This window comes from Pongo abelii, chromosome 13, assembly GCF_028885655.2.
Source record: "Pongo abelii isolate AG06213 chromosome 13, NHGRI_mPonAbe1-v2.0_pri, whole genome shotgun sequence".
NCBI classification, from domain to species: domain Eukaryota; kingdom Metazoa; phylum Chordata; class Mammalia; order Primates; family Hominidae; genus Pongo; species Pongo abelii.
The window spans coordinates 37,005,114-37,022,866 of record NC_071998.2 but is presented as its reverse complement, the minus strand read 5'-3'; the positions used below and the strand labels follow the sequence as shown (position 1 = coordinate 37,022,866).

General features: G+C 38.5%; 1 protein-coding gene across 1 annotated transcript; it reads right to left on the bottom strand.

The window, feature by feature from the left end:
* Positions 1-11,585: 11,585 nt before the first annotated feature.
* Positions 11,586-12,773, bottom strand: LOC100440345 (interferon omega-1). The gene has a single exon (XM_002819755.5). It carries the CDS (start codon positions 12,509-12,511, stop codon positions 11,924-11,926), a length of 588 nt encoding a protein of 195 aa, XP_002819801.3. The 5' UTR covers positions 12,512-12,773; the 3' UTR covers positions 11,586-11,923.
* Positions 12,774-17,753: the final 4,980 nt, after the last annotated feature.

Below are 17,753 nucleotides of genomic sequence, written 5' to 3'. Positions count from 1 at the left end.
AACAAACCTGCATGTTCTGCAGATGTACCCCAGAACTTAAAGTATAATTAAAAAAAGAAAAAAAAAACTGAAGAAACAAATGGTGTTGGAAGAGATAGGCATCCCTATGCAAAGCAATAAATCTTGACCCACGCATCATACCATATGAAAAAATTAAGTCACAATATTGGTAACAAAACTAAGTATAAAACCTAAAACCGTACAATTTTGAGACTATTAAAAAATTTTTTTACTTAGAAACACTAAAAGCACAATCTATGAAAAAATTGGTAAATTTCACTTAATCAAAATTTAAAAACTTTTATTTTTAAAAGGATAGTTTTATTACAATGAAAAGGGCAGGTAGAGTCTGGGAAAATTTTGTAAAACATTTATCTAACAAAGTACTTGTAACTAAAACCATAGAATGCTTATAACTCAACAAAGAAGGCACAAAAATGGACAAAAATATTTCAACAGACATTTTACCAAATAAGATACCCAAATGACAAACAAGAACATCACAAAATGCTTAACATCATGAATAATTAGGAAAATTAAAATTAAAATCACAGTGAGATACCACTACCCACCAACTAGAATGACTGGACTGACTAAAATTTAGAAGACTGACCATATCAAGTATTGGCAAGGTTGTGGAGTGACTGGAACACTTACATCACTAATGGAGATAAAAATGGGGCAGCCACTTCGGAAAAGTGTTTGGAAGTTTCTGAAATACTCCTACTATGAGACAAAGACATTCCACCTATAGGTTTTACTGCAGAAATATGTCCATGCAAAGACTTGTATAAGAAAGTTTACAGCAGCTTTATTTGTGAAATCAAAAATTGTAAACAACTAATCCATAAAATATCCATAAAAAAGTAAAGAGAAAAGCAAATTGTGGTATATTCATACAATGGAATATGATATACCCATAAAATGAATGAACTATTGATGAACACAATAACATGGATGAATCTTACTTAGTTTGAATGAAGGAAGCCGGACGAAAGAGTCCCTATTATATTGCTCCACTTATATATCTGTTTTAGTCACTTGGCATGTATAACAAAATAAACAGTGTGGCCTAAATAAGAGACATTTATTTCTCACAGTTCTGGAGGCTGGGGAAGTCCAGGATGAAGGTGTTGGCCAATGCAGTTTCCAGTGAGGGCTCTCTTTGTGGCTTGCAGACAGCCACCTTCTCACTGTGTCTTCTCATGGCAGAGAAAAATCTCCAATGTCTCTTCCTCTTCTTATAAAGGCATGAATCCCATCCTCCACTCTCATGGCCTCATCTAAACTAATTACCACCCAAAGGCATGCCACCTAATACCAACACATTAGGCAGCAGGATTTGAACAAATGAATTTTGGGGAGACACTCAGCCCATAACTATATAGCATTCTATGAAATGGAAGCTAATCTACAATGACAGAAATCAGATCAGTGATGGCCTAAAGATGGGGAGGGAAAAGTTAGGGAAGCATTTAAACAGAGCACTGGAGAATTTTTAAGGATGGTAAATACTTTCTTTTTTTGTTTGTAGTGATAGTTACATGGGCATATCCATATGTTAAAATATCTAATTGCATGATTTTCAAATATGCAGTTTATGGTATGTCATTTTTTTTTAATCAATTAAAGCTGGAAAATGGAAAAAGGAACACACTACAGTTATGCAGTGCCTTTGCTCAAGCTGTTTTCTCTGCGGGAATGCAGTTCTGCTCTATGTCTACCTGAAAATTGCTCCTCACCCCTGTGAAAAGCCCACATCCTGGACAAAGTTCTTCACTGTCAGTAGTGAGCTCCTGGAGCCTGTTCCACAGGCTGTTTTTGACTCACCAATTATCCTGCATTCAAATTAATATGCATATGTCCTGTCTTCTCCCAAGAGACTGAGAACACCTTCAAGTTGAGGATATTACCTGATTTATCACAGAGTAGACATCAGCAGTTGATTTTGATGGCTGTCACTTGGTCCTCACCATGACAGTGCCACGGTTGCCAAATTAGAGTGCATGAGAGACCCTCTGGCTCTCCTTGCACCAAATTTGCCTATTGGTAGATTCCACAGGGGAATAGGAATTATTAGCATGAGCAATACGTTAATGTGACTTAAATTATTACCTGGTAATTTAGGCATAATCATCTGAAACACATAGCTTTTAGAAGCTAAAGATTACACAGAGAATAGCTAACAAATTAAGGAAAAAGGATTTCAGGCTGCAATGCCTGATTCAGGGAATGGGTTGTCTGTATAAATATGGCTACATAGTATCTGACAGCTTCTTGGAAAGTGGATAAATGAGTGGTCAGATTGCTTATTCATCACACTAAGATATATACATATTTATGACATGCTGTAAGCTCGAAGTTGGAAAGCAGGAAGTCCCAGAGAAAAGCAGCAGGATCCAGAGACCAGAGGCATGGTGGGATCTGCTAGGATGGGGAGTATGGAGGGGCTGTCTGCCCCCTTTCCACATTTTTGTCTCCTCCTCCACTCTTAGGAACACTCTGGGATCATAGTATAACTTTGTGGTGCTGACCTGGGACTGTATATGAAACCACGTATTCTCTGTGTCCAGTTACTGAGGCAGCAACACACTTCAGACCATGAGGAACTTTAGGTTCTTCTGCATTTTATTTAGCACTGGGGCTTTGGTTCCATCTTTTAGTTTTGTGTGCAGTTAGGATCTTCTTACTGTCATGTAAATACACTCAGTGGAGTCCATATTTACCAACATTTGAAAAAATCTGAAATATCAGTCTGGTAAGGGAACCCTAGGTTCAGTCCAAAAAATAAATGGACTCTTATATTCTCTTTCTCTCTCTCTGCTTTTCTAAATTAATTATCAGAATACAGAGAGTTTTTCAATAGGAAGTCTCAGGAAGGATTGGGAAATCATCAGCATAGAACAGAATGGTCAGGATGAGAGATACAGCGAGGACTAAGACTTCAATCCATTGTTCACAGACCATCTACCTGGGTGTGGTCCATGGCTCCAGAATAAAGTTTTAGACCACAGATGCAGAGGCTGTGGATTGGTCTATTAAGGCACCCAAAGAGAACAGGCCCCAAGGCCTTGTTCATCAGCCTCTTTCCCAGCTCAGGTGTCTCTAGACCAAGCCTCTCCTTTGTCCCAGGGCCAACATGGAGAGCAATGCTGAGCCTCTGAAAGTCTCCAGTCAGAGAGTACTCAACATGTCCTCAGGAAGTCCTATTACATGGAGCACACGCAATCCTGAAGATCTGAGATTCCTTGCCTTTCTTCAGCAGAGGACTAGTGTGTGAAATATTTTTCTAAAAAGTGCGGAATTCCATTCTATATTTTAGTTTCTCAGAGAAGAGTTAGAAAAAATATTCTTATCCAGATCAAAATGATTAACATGGAAAGAACACAGATCTTAAAAATCAATGTAGAGAATAACATTATTTACCATAAGTTGCTGCAAAAGTAATTGCCATTAAAAATAATGGCAAAAACTGCAATTACTTTTGCACCAACCTAATAATAATGAATATCTGCTGATATTTTAGAAAGAGGGGAGTGAAATTATCTTACCAGGTAATTTTTTTTTCTTGTCTTTCAGCATAAACACAGAGGCAGGAAGAGAACCATGTCTGGAGCTTTCAAGGGTGATGATCTGCTATTGAATGCCAGACTTTCCCCAGGTTAATCTTAATATCTCTCTTCTATGAGGTCACAGGTCTACAATCATAAAATAGATCAGTTCTTGGAATCATTCATTCTCAGAAAATAATGATCTTGGAGGGGAGCCTTTTACGAAGACTATCAGGCCTGGGACATTTCTCCTAATATCTATTCTGCCTATCCATGGGAATCAAACAATGATTGAGTTGGGCCAGGGGTCTTGCCAACTTGCTGGTGGTGGGAGATGTAGTGAAAGAACTGTTGGATTTGGAGGCAAGATTTCTGGGTCCTGCTTTTGGACATATTCCAAGTTAACTTCCTTAAGTTTCAAATTCCTTGTTTCAGAGATTGCCAACCTACAAGCCTCATGGGTTTTTGTTATGATCACATGGTACAATGTATGCGAAAGTGCTTTAAAGTGACCTAGCTCTCTATATATGTGAACCTTACTATTATTGTCCTTGGAACTTTGACTTGAATCCTAAATCATGGGCATTCAGATTCTAATCGTAAAAGATTTTATTCCCAATGGAGCACTCTACTCAGTTTCCTACAAGATTCTGCCTTCACCTGATGTACTCAGGCTCCTTTCTTCTCTGTTTGGAGAACTCATTGCAAAGATGATGAAGAGGCATCAGACCTACTTTCTCCTCAGAAAATGTGATTAGACTCCTTTGTTATTCCAGATATCTCTCTTCCTAGGTTGCCTATGGAAATCTGGGACCTGAGTGAAGCCTGGAGTTGACCTGAGAGGGAGAACCCATAGACAAAGTGATGTGAGGTCAAGCCTTTGAGTGAGGGAAAAAGAGTGTCATGAAGTCAGAACTGTGGAAGAATATGACCCCTGCCGGGCCCGTCTGTCCTGTCCTGCTTCTGAATGTATGTTGCACTTCTTCTCTCTTGTAGGCACCTGCAAAAGCTTCCTTTGCAGAGTAGCTTCCTGAAGGATTTATGCAAGATCCTTTATCTGAGGAGTGAGTTAGAGCAACCACAAAAGCAGACATCATGTTGCTTCTGAAGCCAGGGGAAGATACATATCTTGTGATGTCACCTTTGGGATTCACTGAGTTGTAGCTACCTCTGGCCTCTTTACTTCTTGCCTCCACCTACTGACTGCACCTTATCACCCACTTACTTTTTTCTTCTTAGCCATATAACCATTGGATTCCCTTCCTCAGTCAGAGCCTCCTTTGTCACTGGATTCTATATTGTCAGGACCATCTTAAACCCCTACAACTTATCTTTTTCCTTCCACACCCAGAGCACACTTAGATACCAAACTCTATTTCTAACCCAGACCCCATTTATCTTTGGATACCGCCTCCTTACCTGGCCCCACCTCATCCTATCCTTCCACTTTCAGGATCTCAACCACTCCCCTAATCTGACACACTTCAAGTATCCAGTGGTTCAGTTCACTGTCCTCCATCTTTCATGGTTCCAAGTGAGGGTCCCCAAAATGTTTCAGCTATGTGAAGCCCTGGATAATGGCCTCTGGCATGACTTCAGAAACACAGCCGGAGATCCATCAGGCTGTTCTTCACCCTGCCCACTCTCTGTCTCTGAGACCATGTTTCTTTCAGGTCAACCAGAATGTCCTCCTGCATTCCCCACTGCCTGCAAAATTTATCTCAAAGAAATGTTTCCACTAAATCAGAGAAAATTAATCGGTTTTCATTTACCACATCCTCCAAAGTAGGTTGTCTCTATTATAAGTAGCCTAACTATAGTTCCCTATATATTTGTTTTTTTCTAAGAAGAAAAGTGTCCTTTTCTTCAGCCATATTTAGGAAAGGTTTAGGGTTAGCCAGGAGCTTGGGCTCAAAAAACCAAATGAGTCAACCTCAGACCAAGTTGAGAGCCAGTTTTGACTTTTTGAAGGTTATCAGGGCTAGGGAGGGATGCTGACAGTGACATAGCACATCGGACATCATTTTGGGTTTCTTTATTTGCATTTTGACTATATCTCAGTTTAAAAAGCTTATTAATATAATATTGCCATAAAAACACAACAAAAATACAAATACCCAGGGGCTTTAAAAATGAGATAAAATGAGAAAATCTATTAATCCTCCCCTCGATAAGGACCATGTAATAATATAACATTATACAGTCATGGGATGGAGTAGATGGGGTTAAGCAGGCATCATAGAGCCAAAAATTTCCTATTCGGCCTGTAAAAACAGTAGGAGACAAGACACTTCATATGTCCAAAAAATGGCATTAGACCTTTGCGGCCCTAAGTTTAGAAGGATAGGGATAAATCTCCATGACTTTGAATCTTTTGGTGGGGAATAGCTTCTACCTGCCCCCAGATCTCCACTCTATTCTTGACATAGGATGTGAGATGAGCACTGCTTCCAACAATTCTTTTCTTGGCCTTAATGAAGAAGTAGACCTGACCCCAACTCTACTGGCTCTGTACAGGTGGTGAGGAGGATGAGAGGAAGGAGAGGAGGCCCAAGAAAAGGCAGAATAGATATAAGGTTTTAGAAAATCTGGAGTAGAAGGAGAACACACTATCAGACTCGGGAAAAATCTTCATATATCTTCCTATTTCTTCACACTCCTTGAGAAAGAAATCTCCACGTATCTTCAAGTGGCCCTCCTATCAGTAGAAAAGAACTGGTTTCAAAGCTAGGGACATGAAAATTGGATCACCTCGATATACCTCTCAACCTCCATAAGACAGCCCACATCTGAAAGGATTCAGGGATAAAAATATTTTCCTGAAAACAGTGGTATTTGTTAGAAAAACTACCCCCAATGGACAAACTGATTGAACTTTAGTGGGAGGTGGTGTTTGTGTGATATTGCTGAGGTGGTTACTGCTGGAGTTGATGTGGCAAAGCCAAGGCACAAAATAAGTGATCCGCTATGGGTTTGTGGGGTTTATTTAGACACAGATTTTAAACTCAATAATGAATTGTCCCCATTGAGTTTCTCCAAGGGAAACCCCTTCTCTTGGAGACTATATGGTGCCTAGCTTGATGACATAATTGCAGGGCAAGATATCATACAGCAATCAGGAAGGGAATGTTTATGAGGCAGCCACCCAGTGGCTGCAGATAAATGAGGCACAGTGAAGAAAGTGGAGGTTGGGGGAGCAGGAAAGAGGAAGAACAAGTGAAGAGCGGAGGAATGACCCACTGAGTTGGAAGGAATGGTAATGCCATCATCGTTCTTAGTCAAGACATCTCCCTCTTTCTCTCCTGACACACACAACCTAACTCAGGCTCCACATGCTTACAACTGATGAGGGCCCTGTAGAGCACATTGGTGCTATCCTGTCAAAACTATGCAGGTGCCCTTTGAACAGAAAGATGTCTGCAGGACATTTGCAGTCTCATTTTGGGTAAGTCACTTTGGTGCCCTTTTTCCAGGAGTTCTTTATGAAAATACACAGTGTGAGAATACAGTGTGAATGTTCGGCCCTTTAGGGTTGAAGGACTCCTGTGAACTTCATGTCCTTGGTAGAGATGTATAAAATCTCCTTTGGGCACACCCAGAGCTCATGCCCTACAGGTAGATCTTGCAATTTCTGGTTAAGATGCAGTGTTTCTAGGGCTCACCTTAGACCCCTACTCAAACCATGAAAGTCAATGTGAACAAAGTTGCCATGTAAGTTCACATCCATGTCATTCAGGTCAATGCTATTGAAATGCTGAATGGAGTAGCTCTTAGGGAAAAAAAAAAGCCCCAGATAAGTCATTAGGGTATTGCAAATTAAAGCAATAAATACATCATTATACATATATAAGGATAGCTAAAATTAAAAAAAACTGACAATACTAATTATTGTCAATTGCAGAGCAGCAAGAACACATATTCATTACTGGTGGACATACAAGATGTCCACTCACATTGGAAGACATCCTAGCAGTTTCTTACAAAATTAAACAGTTTTACCATAGGAAACAACAATTGGGCTCTTAAGTATTTACCCAACTGCTTCGAAAACATGTCCAAAAAATTTTGCTCATAAATGTTTACATTATCTTTGTTAATAATTGCCCAAACTTTAAAGCAACCAAGATGTCCGTCAATGGGTCAATTAATAAAAACGGTGTGATACCCATGCAATATAATATCATTAAATGATTAAAAGAAATAAGCCATCAAGCCATAAAAACACTTTAAATGCATACTGCTTAGTGAAAGAAGCCATCCTGAAAAGGACACATGATTCCAAGTGTATGACATTCTGGAAAAGGCCAACAAAATCGTGATGGTAAAAAGCTCAGTGTAGCCAAGAGTTTGGAGAGAGCATGTGTGCGGTGAATGGATGAAAGTACATTTTTTGAGGCAGTGAAGGCATTCTGTATTATCCTGTAATGGTGGATATATGTCACTATGCCTTTGTAAAACCCTATAAAACTTTATAGCATGAGGAGTGGACCTTACTGTGTCCAAATTTTAAAAATCAGTTCAGAGGTTGGGAGATTCTAAGACGAATGCAGAATTTAACAAAACAATTTAAAATGAATTACAAATGTAGGAAACAATTCCACTGAAGGGGGATAAGGTAAAAGTTGCTGACCTATGTAATTTTGAAAATAAGTGGCATCTGTAAGTTTAAAAGCCAAACAGTCTGTTCATAAACACTGTACTCTAGTTAATAAAGTTGTTTCCTGCAAGGAGGTGGATTAAGATTTTTGATAATGCTATATATGTTGAAATATTAAGTAAATTGAATTATTTAAGTAAATTGATGTCAAGTGGCGGGAGTAGGTTTCTAGCCTTAGCTAGCTTAACCAGAAAAATTAAATGTTTTAAAGTATCAGTAATAAAAAAGTATAACAATGAAGAAAGTTTACTAATTATAGTTATAAGGCAAATAATCTCAAAAAACATTCTATTATCAGTGGTAATTATACTTATGGTAAAGATATATTGTTACCAAACCCAGATCCGGCTGCTCACCTCTCAGAAAGCCAAACATAATAGATGAGAATTGGTGGGAGAAAAAGCAGGTTTGTTTGGAAAGCCAGCAAAACCAGCATTTTAAAATACCATCTTAAATTGTTCAGTCTGGATGGAGGGGAATATAGGGAAGTAGAGGGGACTGGTATCAACAGGTGACCGAGGACTGCAAACAACTGGGTGCCAGCAATGGTCCTGGGAAGTTGGAGACAACTTTGTCCTTGATCAAGTCACGATGCTTCCACAAATCTTTAACAAAACATAGTTGCTTACATACTTCCCCTTTAATCTCAGAGTTAGTTTCAAAAACTACATGATTGCTATTTTTGCACATTATCTCAGTGCTCTGAAATTATCCTAGCCTATGTGCAGGAATGGAAAAAGGCCTCTTAAATAAAAATGAAGATAGTTATGTTATAGTTCTTTTGCTGTTTTACTGTTACAGTGTCAGTTGTTAATAAAATATAAAAGAAAATTTTAATAAAATATTCTAGGAATGTTACCTGACACTCTAACAAAAAGCAACTTATATTACCATTTGTATCACACGTTTGAAAAATTCTGATGGACTATACAATAGTAGGATGAATAGAGTTAATAATTATAAGATTTTGTTTTGTTTTGTTTTTAAGACACTCCGTCTCACTCTGTTGCCCAGGGGGAGTGCAGTGGTACAGTCTCTGCTCACTGCAACCTCCACTTCTTAGGCTCAAGCAATCTTCCCGCCTCAGCTGTCTGAGTAGCTGGGACTACAGGTGCGCACCACCATGCCCAGCTAATTTTTGTATTTTTTGTAGAGGTGGGATTTTGCTATGTTGCCCCCGCTGGTCTTGAACTCATGAGCTCAAGCAATCTTCCCATCTCGGCCTCTGAAAGTGCTGGGATTGCAGGCTGAGCCACTGCACCTGGCCAGGTTTTTGAGTGTCCTCATCACAAAGAAACGGTAAATGTTTAAGGTGATGGATGTACTACTTACCCTGATTTGATCATTACAATGCATACATATATGGAAACATAACTTTCTACCCCATAAACATTATTATTAAGTGTTCATTGTAAATTTCAAAAAGAAATTAAAAAGAATTGAATATAAAAACAGATTTACATGAGAGGGAACTGAATATACGTCAAGTCAAAAGTAGAATTCAATTAGAGAGAGGCTTAGTTTTCCATGCTAGACATTCCATAATTTAAATAAAAAAGGAATTGTCCAGATCTTTGAATACAGGTAAAGTTAAAAACAAGTGTCCATCACAAGAACATGGCTACAATTTTTAGAAAATGTGTATCTCAGTGATTAGAAATCATAATATCATAAACAAATAATGTATATGACAACATAAAATATAGAGAAATGTACATCTCAGTGATTAGAAATCATAAGATCATAAACAAATAAGGTATATGACCAACATAAAATATAGAGCAAATAAATAACAGAATAAAATGAAATCTGATTGTAAAATTTGATAGAAAAAAAGAATATTAACAAGCAAATAGGTAACCGTTGAAGCTTATTACAAAGTAATATTAATTAGAACACTGATAGATTACTATTTTATTCAAATAAGCAATTAATTAAATCAAATATTCAAATGTTCACGTTTTGTATCAATATATTCATTCTCTGAAAATAAGTTTTTTTTTTTTTTGAGACGGAGTCTCCCTCTGTCGCCAGGCTGGAGTGCAGTGGGCGCCATCTTGGCTCACCGCAACCTCGGCCTCCTGGGTTCAAGCGATTCTCCTGCCTCAGCCTCCCGAGTAGCTGGGACCACCACGCCACCACGCCGAGCTAATTTTTGCATTTTTTTTTTAGTGGAGACGGGGTTTCACCATGCTGGCCAGGAGCGTCCCTATTTCCGGACATCGCAATCAGCCCGCCTCGGCCTCCCAAAGCGCTGGGATTACAGGCTTGAGCTACCGCGCCCGCCCTCTGAAAATAATTCTTTAAAAACATATTGCAAAAAATATGAAAAAAAATACAAGAAACATTAATCTACATTCTTCTCTAGATGCCACCTTATTTCCTTTTTCCACTTGACAAACAAACTTCCCCAAATAATTTTCTATACGCAGTGTTCTTAATTTCTCTTTTTGTGTTTCTTCTTCAACTTACTCCAATCGTGTTTCTATCCCATTCATTCTACTAAACCAGATCCTCCTAAGGTCATCAATGGAGTTTGTTTCCAGGTTCACTAGGACAGTTCAGCCCTCACCTTCCCTGAAAGTACCACTGTCTTCCCCTCATTAGACTCTCCCTCATTCTTTCCAATTTCTCTTTCTAACTGCACTGGCTACTTTACCTCAGGCTCCTTTACAGTTTCTCCTTCTCTGCTCTACCTTTGAATGTTGAGGGTCTTCAGGACAAGGTTATGTCCTCATCTCATTGTCTCCTCTGTTTATAAGTGACTACATTCATTCCTATGTCCTTGTTACCAGACATGCAATAAAGAATCTTAAATTAATACCTTTGCCCATGGCATTTGTTGTTCACTCTAGATCCATATTCCCAATTGCCAATAAGATTTCTGCAATTTCAGGTCTCCCAGGCACCTTAGAAAGGACATCTAATATTTTTCTTTCTCAACATCATTTGCACCTAAAGCTTCTAGTATGAGAACATCATTTTCTTTTACTTATCTTTGTAGTGTTTCATATAAGCGAAATTGGTACAGATTTATTGTTTCTTTTCCCGTAAGAATGAAAGCTCTTCAACACGGAAAGAAACTGTGTTTATTCACCTGTATTTCTTTTTTAAAATAACTTTTTTAATTTTTGTGGGTACATAGTAAGTGTATATATTTATTGGTTACATGAGATATTTTGATACAGTCATGCAATGAGTACACCTGCATTGCTTGACATCAATTCCAAAATATGCCACTTTGATACTCACTTTGTACATATTATGTAAATGGAATGAATGAATAGGTAAGTGTATATTACCATCCATTCCTTGATTTGGTTCAGAAAACTAGTGTTTGGATTTTGGTTTTAGAATAAATAACTTCAAGAAGTTTTGTTTGAAAATAATTTAATAAATAACAAAATACAGTATTTAACCAAATAGAAAGCCGAACATGTTTTGTAATCTTAATACAATGTAAAGGCAAACATTTGTTATATAAGAATATAAATATTATAAATATGATAAAATGTAAGAATAAATAAATGAGTAAAAATAAATAACATCTTAGGGACTGATGCCCCTGAATCTAAGTCTTTTTAACATATACTGACAAAGTATTTGCAGAATTAATTCAATCAATTCTGTGATTAAAGCAGAAATAAGAGTCTTTTGAAATGACCAGAGTCACATGTGCAAGTGCTATACGGCAAATTAATCAATGAGAATAATTTCAAGATGAGCCCAGGTCTCTATCTTTACTTCTCAGTCTTTCTTGCATGTTTGTTGATAAGAACAAGGATTTCATGATTTCCATTCTGACAACTTCCCAGGCACAGTCGCTGTATTTCTTCTCTTTCAGGTAGACACGGATTCCCTGGAAGTACCTCCTCAAGGTCAGTGCAGGGCTCCTAATTGCCCCAAAAGATTCTCCTTCTCCCATTACCTGCACCAAGCAGGTCTCCAGGTGTTGCAGTTGCTGATGAAGTCCAGTGTGGAGTTGGTCTAGGAGGGTCATGTTCCAGGCAGCAGAGGAGTGCTCTGTGTGAAAGAGGCTGAAGATCTGCTGCAGCATCTCATGGAGGACAGACACGACCTGGGCCTTCGGCAGCTGGCTCCCTTCTACCATCTCCTGGGGGAACCTGAAGTCTTTTCTGTCCTTGAGACACAAGAAAGGGGAGATTCTCCTCATTTGGTGCAGAAGCACCAAGGTGTTCCTGCTAAGTAGACCATGGTTCTGAGGCAGATCACAGCCCAGAGCTCCAACAGGGCTATATCTGGTCATCACTAGGGCTGCCAGTAGAGGGAACAGGAGGGCCATTGGGAAATGAGGGTGCTGCTGGCTTTACTGAGCTGGGATATGGCTTAACCTTGGACCCTAGGTTTTCTGAAGACATTCCTTGTATGCATGGCTTTTAATAGGAAACAAATGGTTTTCATTTTCTGAACATTTCTCTGTACTTTCACTTTCTTTTACTGTATTCGTTTGTGTGCTCTCCCTATGACCTTAAGAGGATGACAACAGTCTATTAATTTTGCATTAGACTTCAGCTAAACTCCAGTAAACTTCAGCTGTGTCAATACAAATGAATGCTTAATCAAATGAAAAACGTCTTGGTACTAAAGTCATAAGTGTATATACTATATGTATGTAAATAATCAGACACACACTATACTAACTTTATATATATATTATATATTTATATATACACACTATATATAGTGAATATATATATAATATATGTGTATATATAATATATATTCATATATACGTGAAAAAAATCATTTTCTCTGTTCTAGAAACAAAATTTTAACCCTTATTCTAGCCTCCATTTTTACCCTCCTTACTTTAGGTAGGAAGTCAGACCCTATGGGTTTCTATATTTGCTTCAGGTTTACCAGATCATCTGCAGCAAATAAGCTCTTTAGAACCAAGAACAGCATTTTGCTGTTGTTTGTTTTTTAGAGATGGGGTCTTAATCCGTCACCCAGGTTGGAGTGTGGTGGCATGATCAGAGGTCACTGCAGCCTTTAACTCCTGGGCTCAAGCAATCTCCGTGCCTCAGCCTCCTGAGTGTCTGGGACAACAGGTGTGCACCATCATGCCTGGCTAATTTGTTGTTGTTGTTGTTGTTAGAGATGGGGGTCCCACTATGTTGTTCAGGCTGGTCTCAAACTCCTGGCCTGAAGCTGAGGCCTCCTGCCTCAGCCTCCCAAGTACTTGGAATTACAGATATGAGCCTAAAATGCAGTTTTGTTTGCTGTTTTATTCACAACAGAGGGTGATGATGATTAGCGAATGAGCTTCTCTGATGTTTTTCTTCCTTCTAGAAAACATTCATGCAGGTCCATGTGGTTACGCTTCACTGGGACCACAAGGTGAGGATTAATATAGACACTGCTTTTTCTTTCCATCATTTGCTTACTGAGGTCAATAGTGCTCCCCTATCTGTGTCAATATCCCAGCTGGAATCCTGATTCTTTACAGGTGCATATGGATGTGGAGATTCTAATTCGCAGATATTTTACTTTCCCAGCGTCTCCTCACTCACAAGGTAGTTATCACATCTAGTAATACCTTTTCCTCTAGAGTAACAAGTACTCTCAACCCAGACTCTTCCAGACTCACTCCTGGGGAGCAGTCTCACAACATCCTGATAACTTCAGAACTCTTTTGGTGAGAGGGGAGTGGTTACTTTGTGAGCAAAACTATTAACCCTCCAAGACCCTTGCCGGTGCCCCTAGAGTGTTTGTCTGAAGGATCCTGGCTCTCAGTGATGACCTCCTTTTCCCCTGACCCATGTGTCCAGGTATCAAAAGTTTCGACAGCCCTCAGATACTGATAGCAAAGGTTTCTTTTGTCTAAGGAAGGTAGAAGGATTACCCAATTATAATCATTTTACCTTCATTAGTCAAATAATTTTCCACCATTTGCTTACTGAGGTCAATAGTGCTCCTCTGGCTGTGTCAGTATCCAAGTTCAGAATCCTGATACGGTTTTTATTGTTGAATTCTTTTACATAAGCTATTGAACATTTGTTATCCTCAGTGTTTCTCAGGTGGGCACAGGGGATCAGTGATGATGTTGTCTTTCATTAGAAGCTTATATGTTCCAAATTTTCCTATCCAGTCTATCGTTGTTGGACATTTGAGTTGGCTCCAAGTCTTTGCTATTGTGAATAGTGCCACAATAAACATACGTGTGCATGTGTCTTTATAGCAGCATGATTTGTAATCCTTTGGGTGTATACCCAGTAATGGGATGGCTGGGTCAAACGGTATTTCTAGTTCTAGATCCCTGAGGAATCACCACACTGACTTCCACAATGGTCGAACTAGTTTACAGTCCCACCAACAGTGTAAAAGTGTTCCTATTTCTCCACATCCTCTCCAGCACCTGTTGTTTCCTGACTTTTTAATGATTGCCATTCTAACTGGTGTGAGATGGTATCTCATTGTGGTTTTGATTTGCATTTCTTTGATGGCCAGTGATGATGAGCATTTTTTCATGTGTCTTGTGGCTGCATAAATGTCTTCTTTTGAGAAGTGTCTGTTCATATCCTTTGCCCACTTTTTGATGAGGTTGTTTGTTTTTTTCTTGTAAATTTGTTTGAGTTCATTGTAGATTCTGGATATTAGCCCTTTGTCCGATGAGTAGATTGCAAAACTTTTCTCCCATTCTGTAGGTTGCCTGTTCACTCTGGTGGTAGTTCTTTTGCTGTGCAGAAGCTCTTTAGTTTAATTAGATCCCATTTGTCAATTTTGGCTTTTGTTGCCATTGCTTTTGGTGTTTTAGACATGAAGTCCTTGCCCATGCCTATGTCCTGAATGGTATTGCCTAGGTTTTCTTCTAGGGTTTTTATGATTTTAGGTCTAACATTTAAGTCTTTAATCCATCTTGAATTAATTTTAGTATGAGGTGTAAGGAAGCACACCAGGGCCTGTTGTGGGGTGGAGGGAGGGGGGAGGGATAGCATTAGGAGATATATCTAATGTTAAATGACGAGTTAATGGGTGCAGCACACCAACATGGCACATGTATACATATGTAACAAACCTGCACGTTGTGCACATGTACTCTAAAACTTAAAGTATAATAATAATAAAAAAAGAAGCTTATATTACAGAAACTAGTGGTCTTCAGCTGCTCATCCAGTCGTTGCAATTCTATCTAAGGGTTCTTTCCTCCTCTATCTCTGACTCACTCTGACAGTGCAGGGAAGTTAGACCCATGCTTTTCTGTCAGGGAGAAAGAGCCTTCCTTACTTTATTTATTTGTGATTTTTTTATTTTAAAATTTTGTACCTGATTTTTACATAGTGGTTTACTGGGCAAGGTTTGTCTTGCTGCTTCTGCATTACATTCTAGTTCATGATAAAATAACGCAAATTAAAGGAAGTAAAAGAAAGGCAAAGGAACCATGCTATTTTTATCTATAATTTACATGAGTTCAGATTTTTTTCTTTTTCATTTCAACTTTCTTAGAAAGCAAAACTTGATAGTTGTTTTGGGGCAAGAAAGAAAACAGAAAATATAAGTCTGAATGTCATGAAAGTGAAAGAAGGGAAGTGGCTTTCTGCTCATAAAATGGCCAAGTATAAGTTAGCAAAATAAAATGCAGCAAAATCGATGACTAGGGGTTCTGGCAGAGGGGAAGAATGAGCCCAATGTTAAGGTACACAAAGGCAGGGAAATGGCTGTTTCTGCTAGAGGCTCAGAGAAGGCCAAGTCCTGGGTCAATGAATTGCTCTTAGCTTTGCAAGACCAGATACTTGCTCTTTTTTCATTTAATATACATAGGATCAGTTCTGAGGAGGGAAGGGAGGCGTCACGCCAACTGGCTCACAAGAGATTGTCAACCAGTCCCCAATTACTAGAACAAGCAGCCTCCTCTGGCAGGATAATAGATATTAGCCTTGCCTGAGCACTCTACCAAGTTAATAAATCCACCTAGGCAATGAAAAGAGTGATTTGAGAAACTCAGAGTAAAAAATAAAGAGAACTGGATAATCCCAAAGATTCTGCTCTTTATCTGGATAATGATGATGACGATGATACTAAAAATGATAACATTGGAATTTGTTGCATGTTGACTAAGACCAGCCTCTGTTCTAAGATATTTGAAAATATTAACTCAGTCTTTTCAATAACCATATTTAGATTCCACTCATTTATACAACTTTCTGGAGAGAAATATATATATGGAGAGATGAGCTATTCTGAAAACACCAATGATTTAAGGTCAAACCTTTAGGGGGAGTCAATATAGTGGCTTATCTGGAAGACTCTATCAATGGAAGTGGAGGGTGGATATGAGTAGATAATTTACAAACCAAGGAGAGGCCAGGGCATGAAGTCAGGTGAGCAGGACAAGTGAGATGACAAGGGATTCAGAGTTCCACGTCACATGCCAATGTGTTGCCATCTATTTGTAGACAGAGCAAAGGGGGTGTGTTGTGAGTAAATTGAACTAATTTTAAGTCCTAAGTAAAAGTAGACCTTTTAAATAGTTAACAGTGAGTAGATTTTTCTGCCAATTGTAAAAAAGGGCTAAGATTTAATGAGTAATTTTAATTTTTGATGTAGCCATTTAATGCTATTAATTTTCCTCCTAATACTGATTTAGCTGTGCCCCAGAGATTCTGAAAGGTTGTATCTTTGTTTTCATTAGTTTCCAAGAATTTCTTGATTTTTGCCTTAATTTCTTTGTTTACCTGAAAGTCATCCACAAATAGGCTGTCTCATTTACATGTAGTTACATGGTTTTGAGAGAACTTCTTGGTATTAATTTCAGTTATTATTGCACCGTGGTCCAGTAGTGTGCTTGGTATGATTTTTTTTTATTTTGTTGAGAATTGCTTCATGGACAAGCATGTGGTTGACCTTAGAGTACGCGTTATGTGCAGACGAGAATGTGTATTCTGCTGTTGTTGGGTGGAGTGTTCTGTAGATATCTGTTAGGTACATTTGATCAAGTGTTGCATTTAGGTCTCAAATATATTTGTTAGTTTTCTGCCTTGTTGATCTGTCTAACACTGTCAGTGGGGTTTGGAAGTCTTTTGCTCTTATTGTGTGGTTATCTAAGTCTCTTTGTAGGTCTCTAGAAACTTATGAATCTTGGCACTCTAGTTTCGGGTGCATATATATTTAGGGTAGTAAGTGTTCTTGTTGAATTGAGCTCTTTATGTAATGCCATTTTTTTGTTCTTGTTGATTATACTGGTTTAACGTCTATTTTATTTGAAATAAGAATAGTAACCCCTACTCTTTTTTTTTTCTGTTTGTTTGATAGATCTTTCTCCATCTCTTTATATTGAGTCTGTGGATATCATTGCATGTAAGATGGGTTTCTTGATGACAGCATACATTTGGATATTGCTTCTTTATCCATCTTGCTACTCGGTCTTTTAAATGGGGGCATTTAACCCATTTACATTCAAGGTTAATATTGACATGTGAGGATTTGATCCTGTCATTGTGTTGTTAGCCTGCTGTTATGTAGAGTTGGGCTACAGTTGGTTTATAGTGTCAGTGGGCTAGGTACTTAAGTGTGTTTTTGTGGTG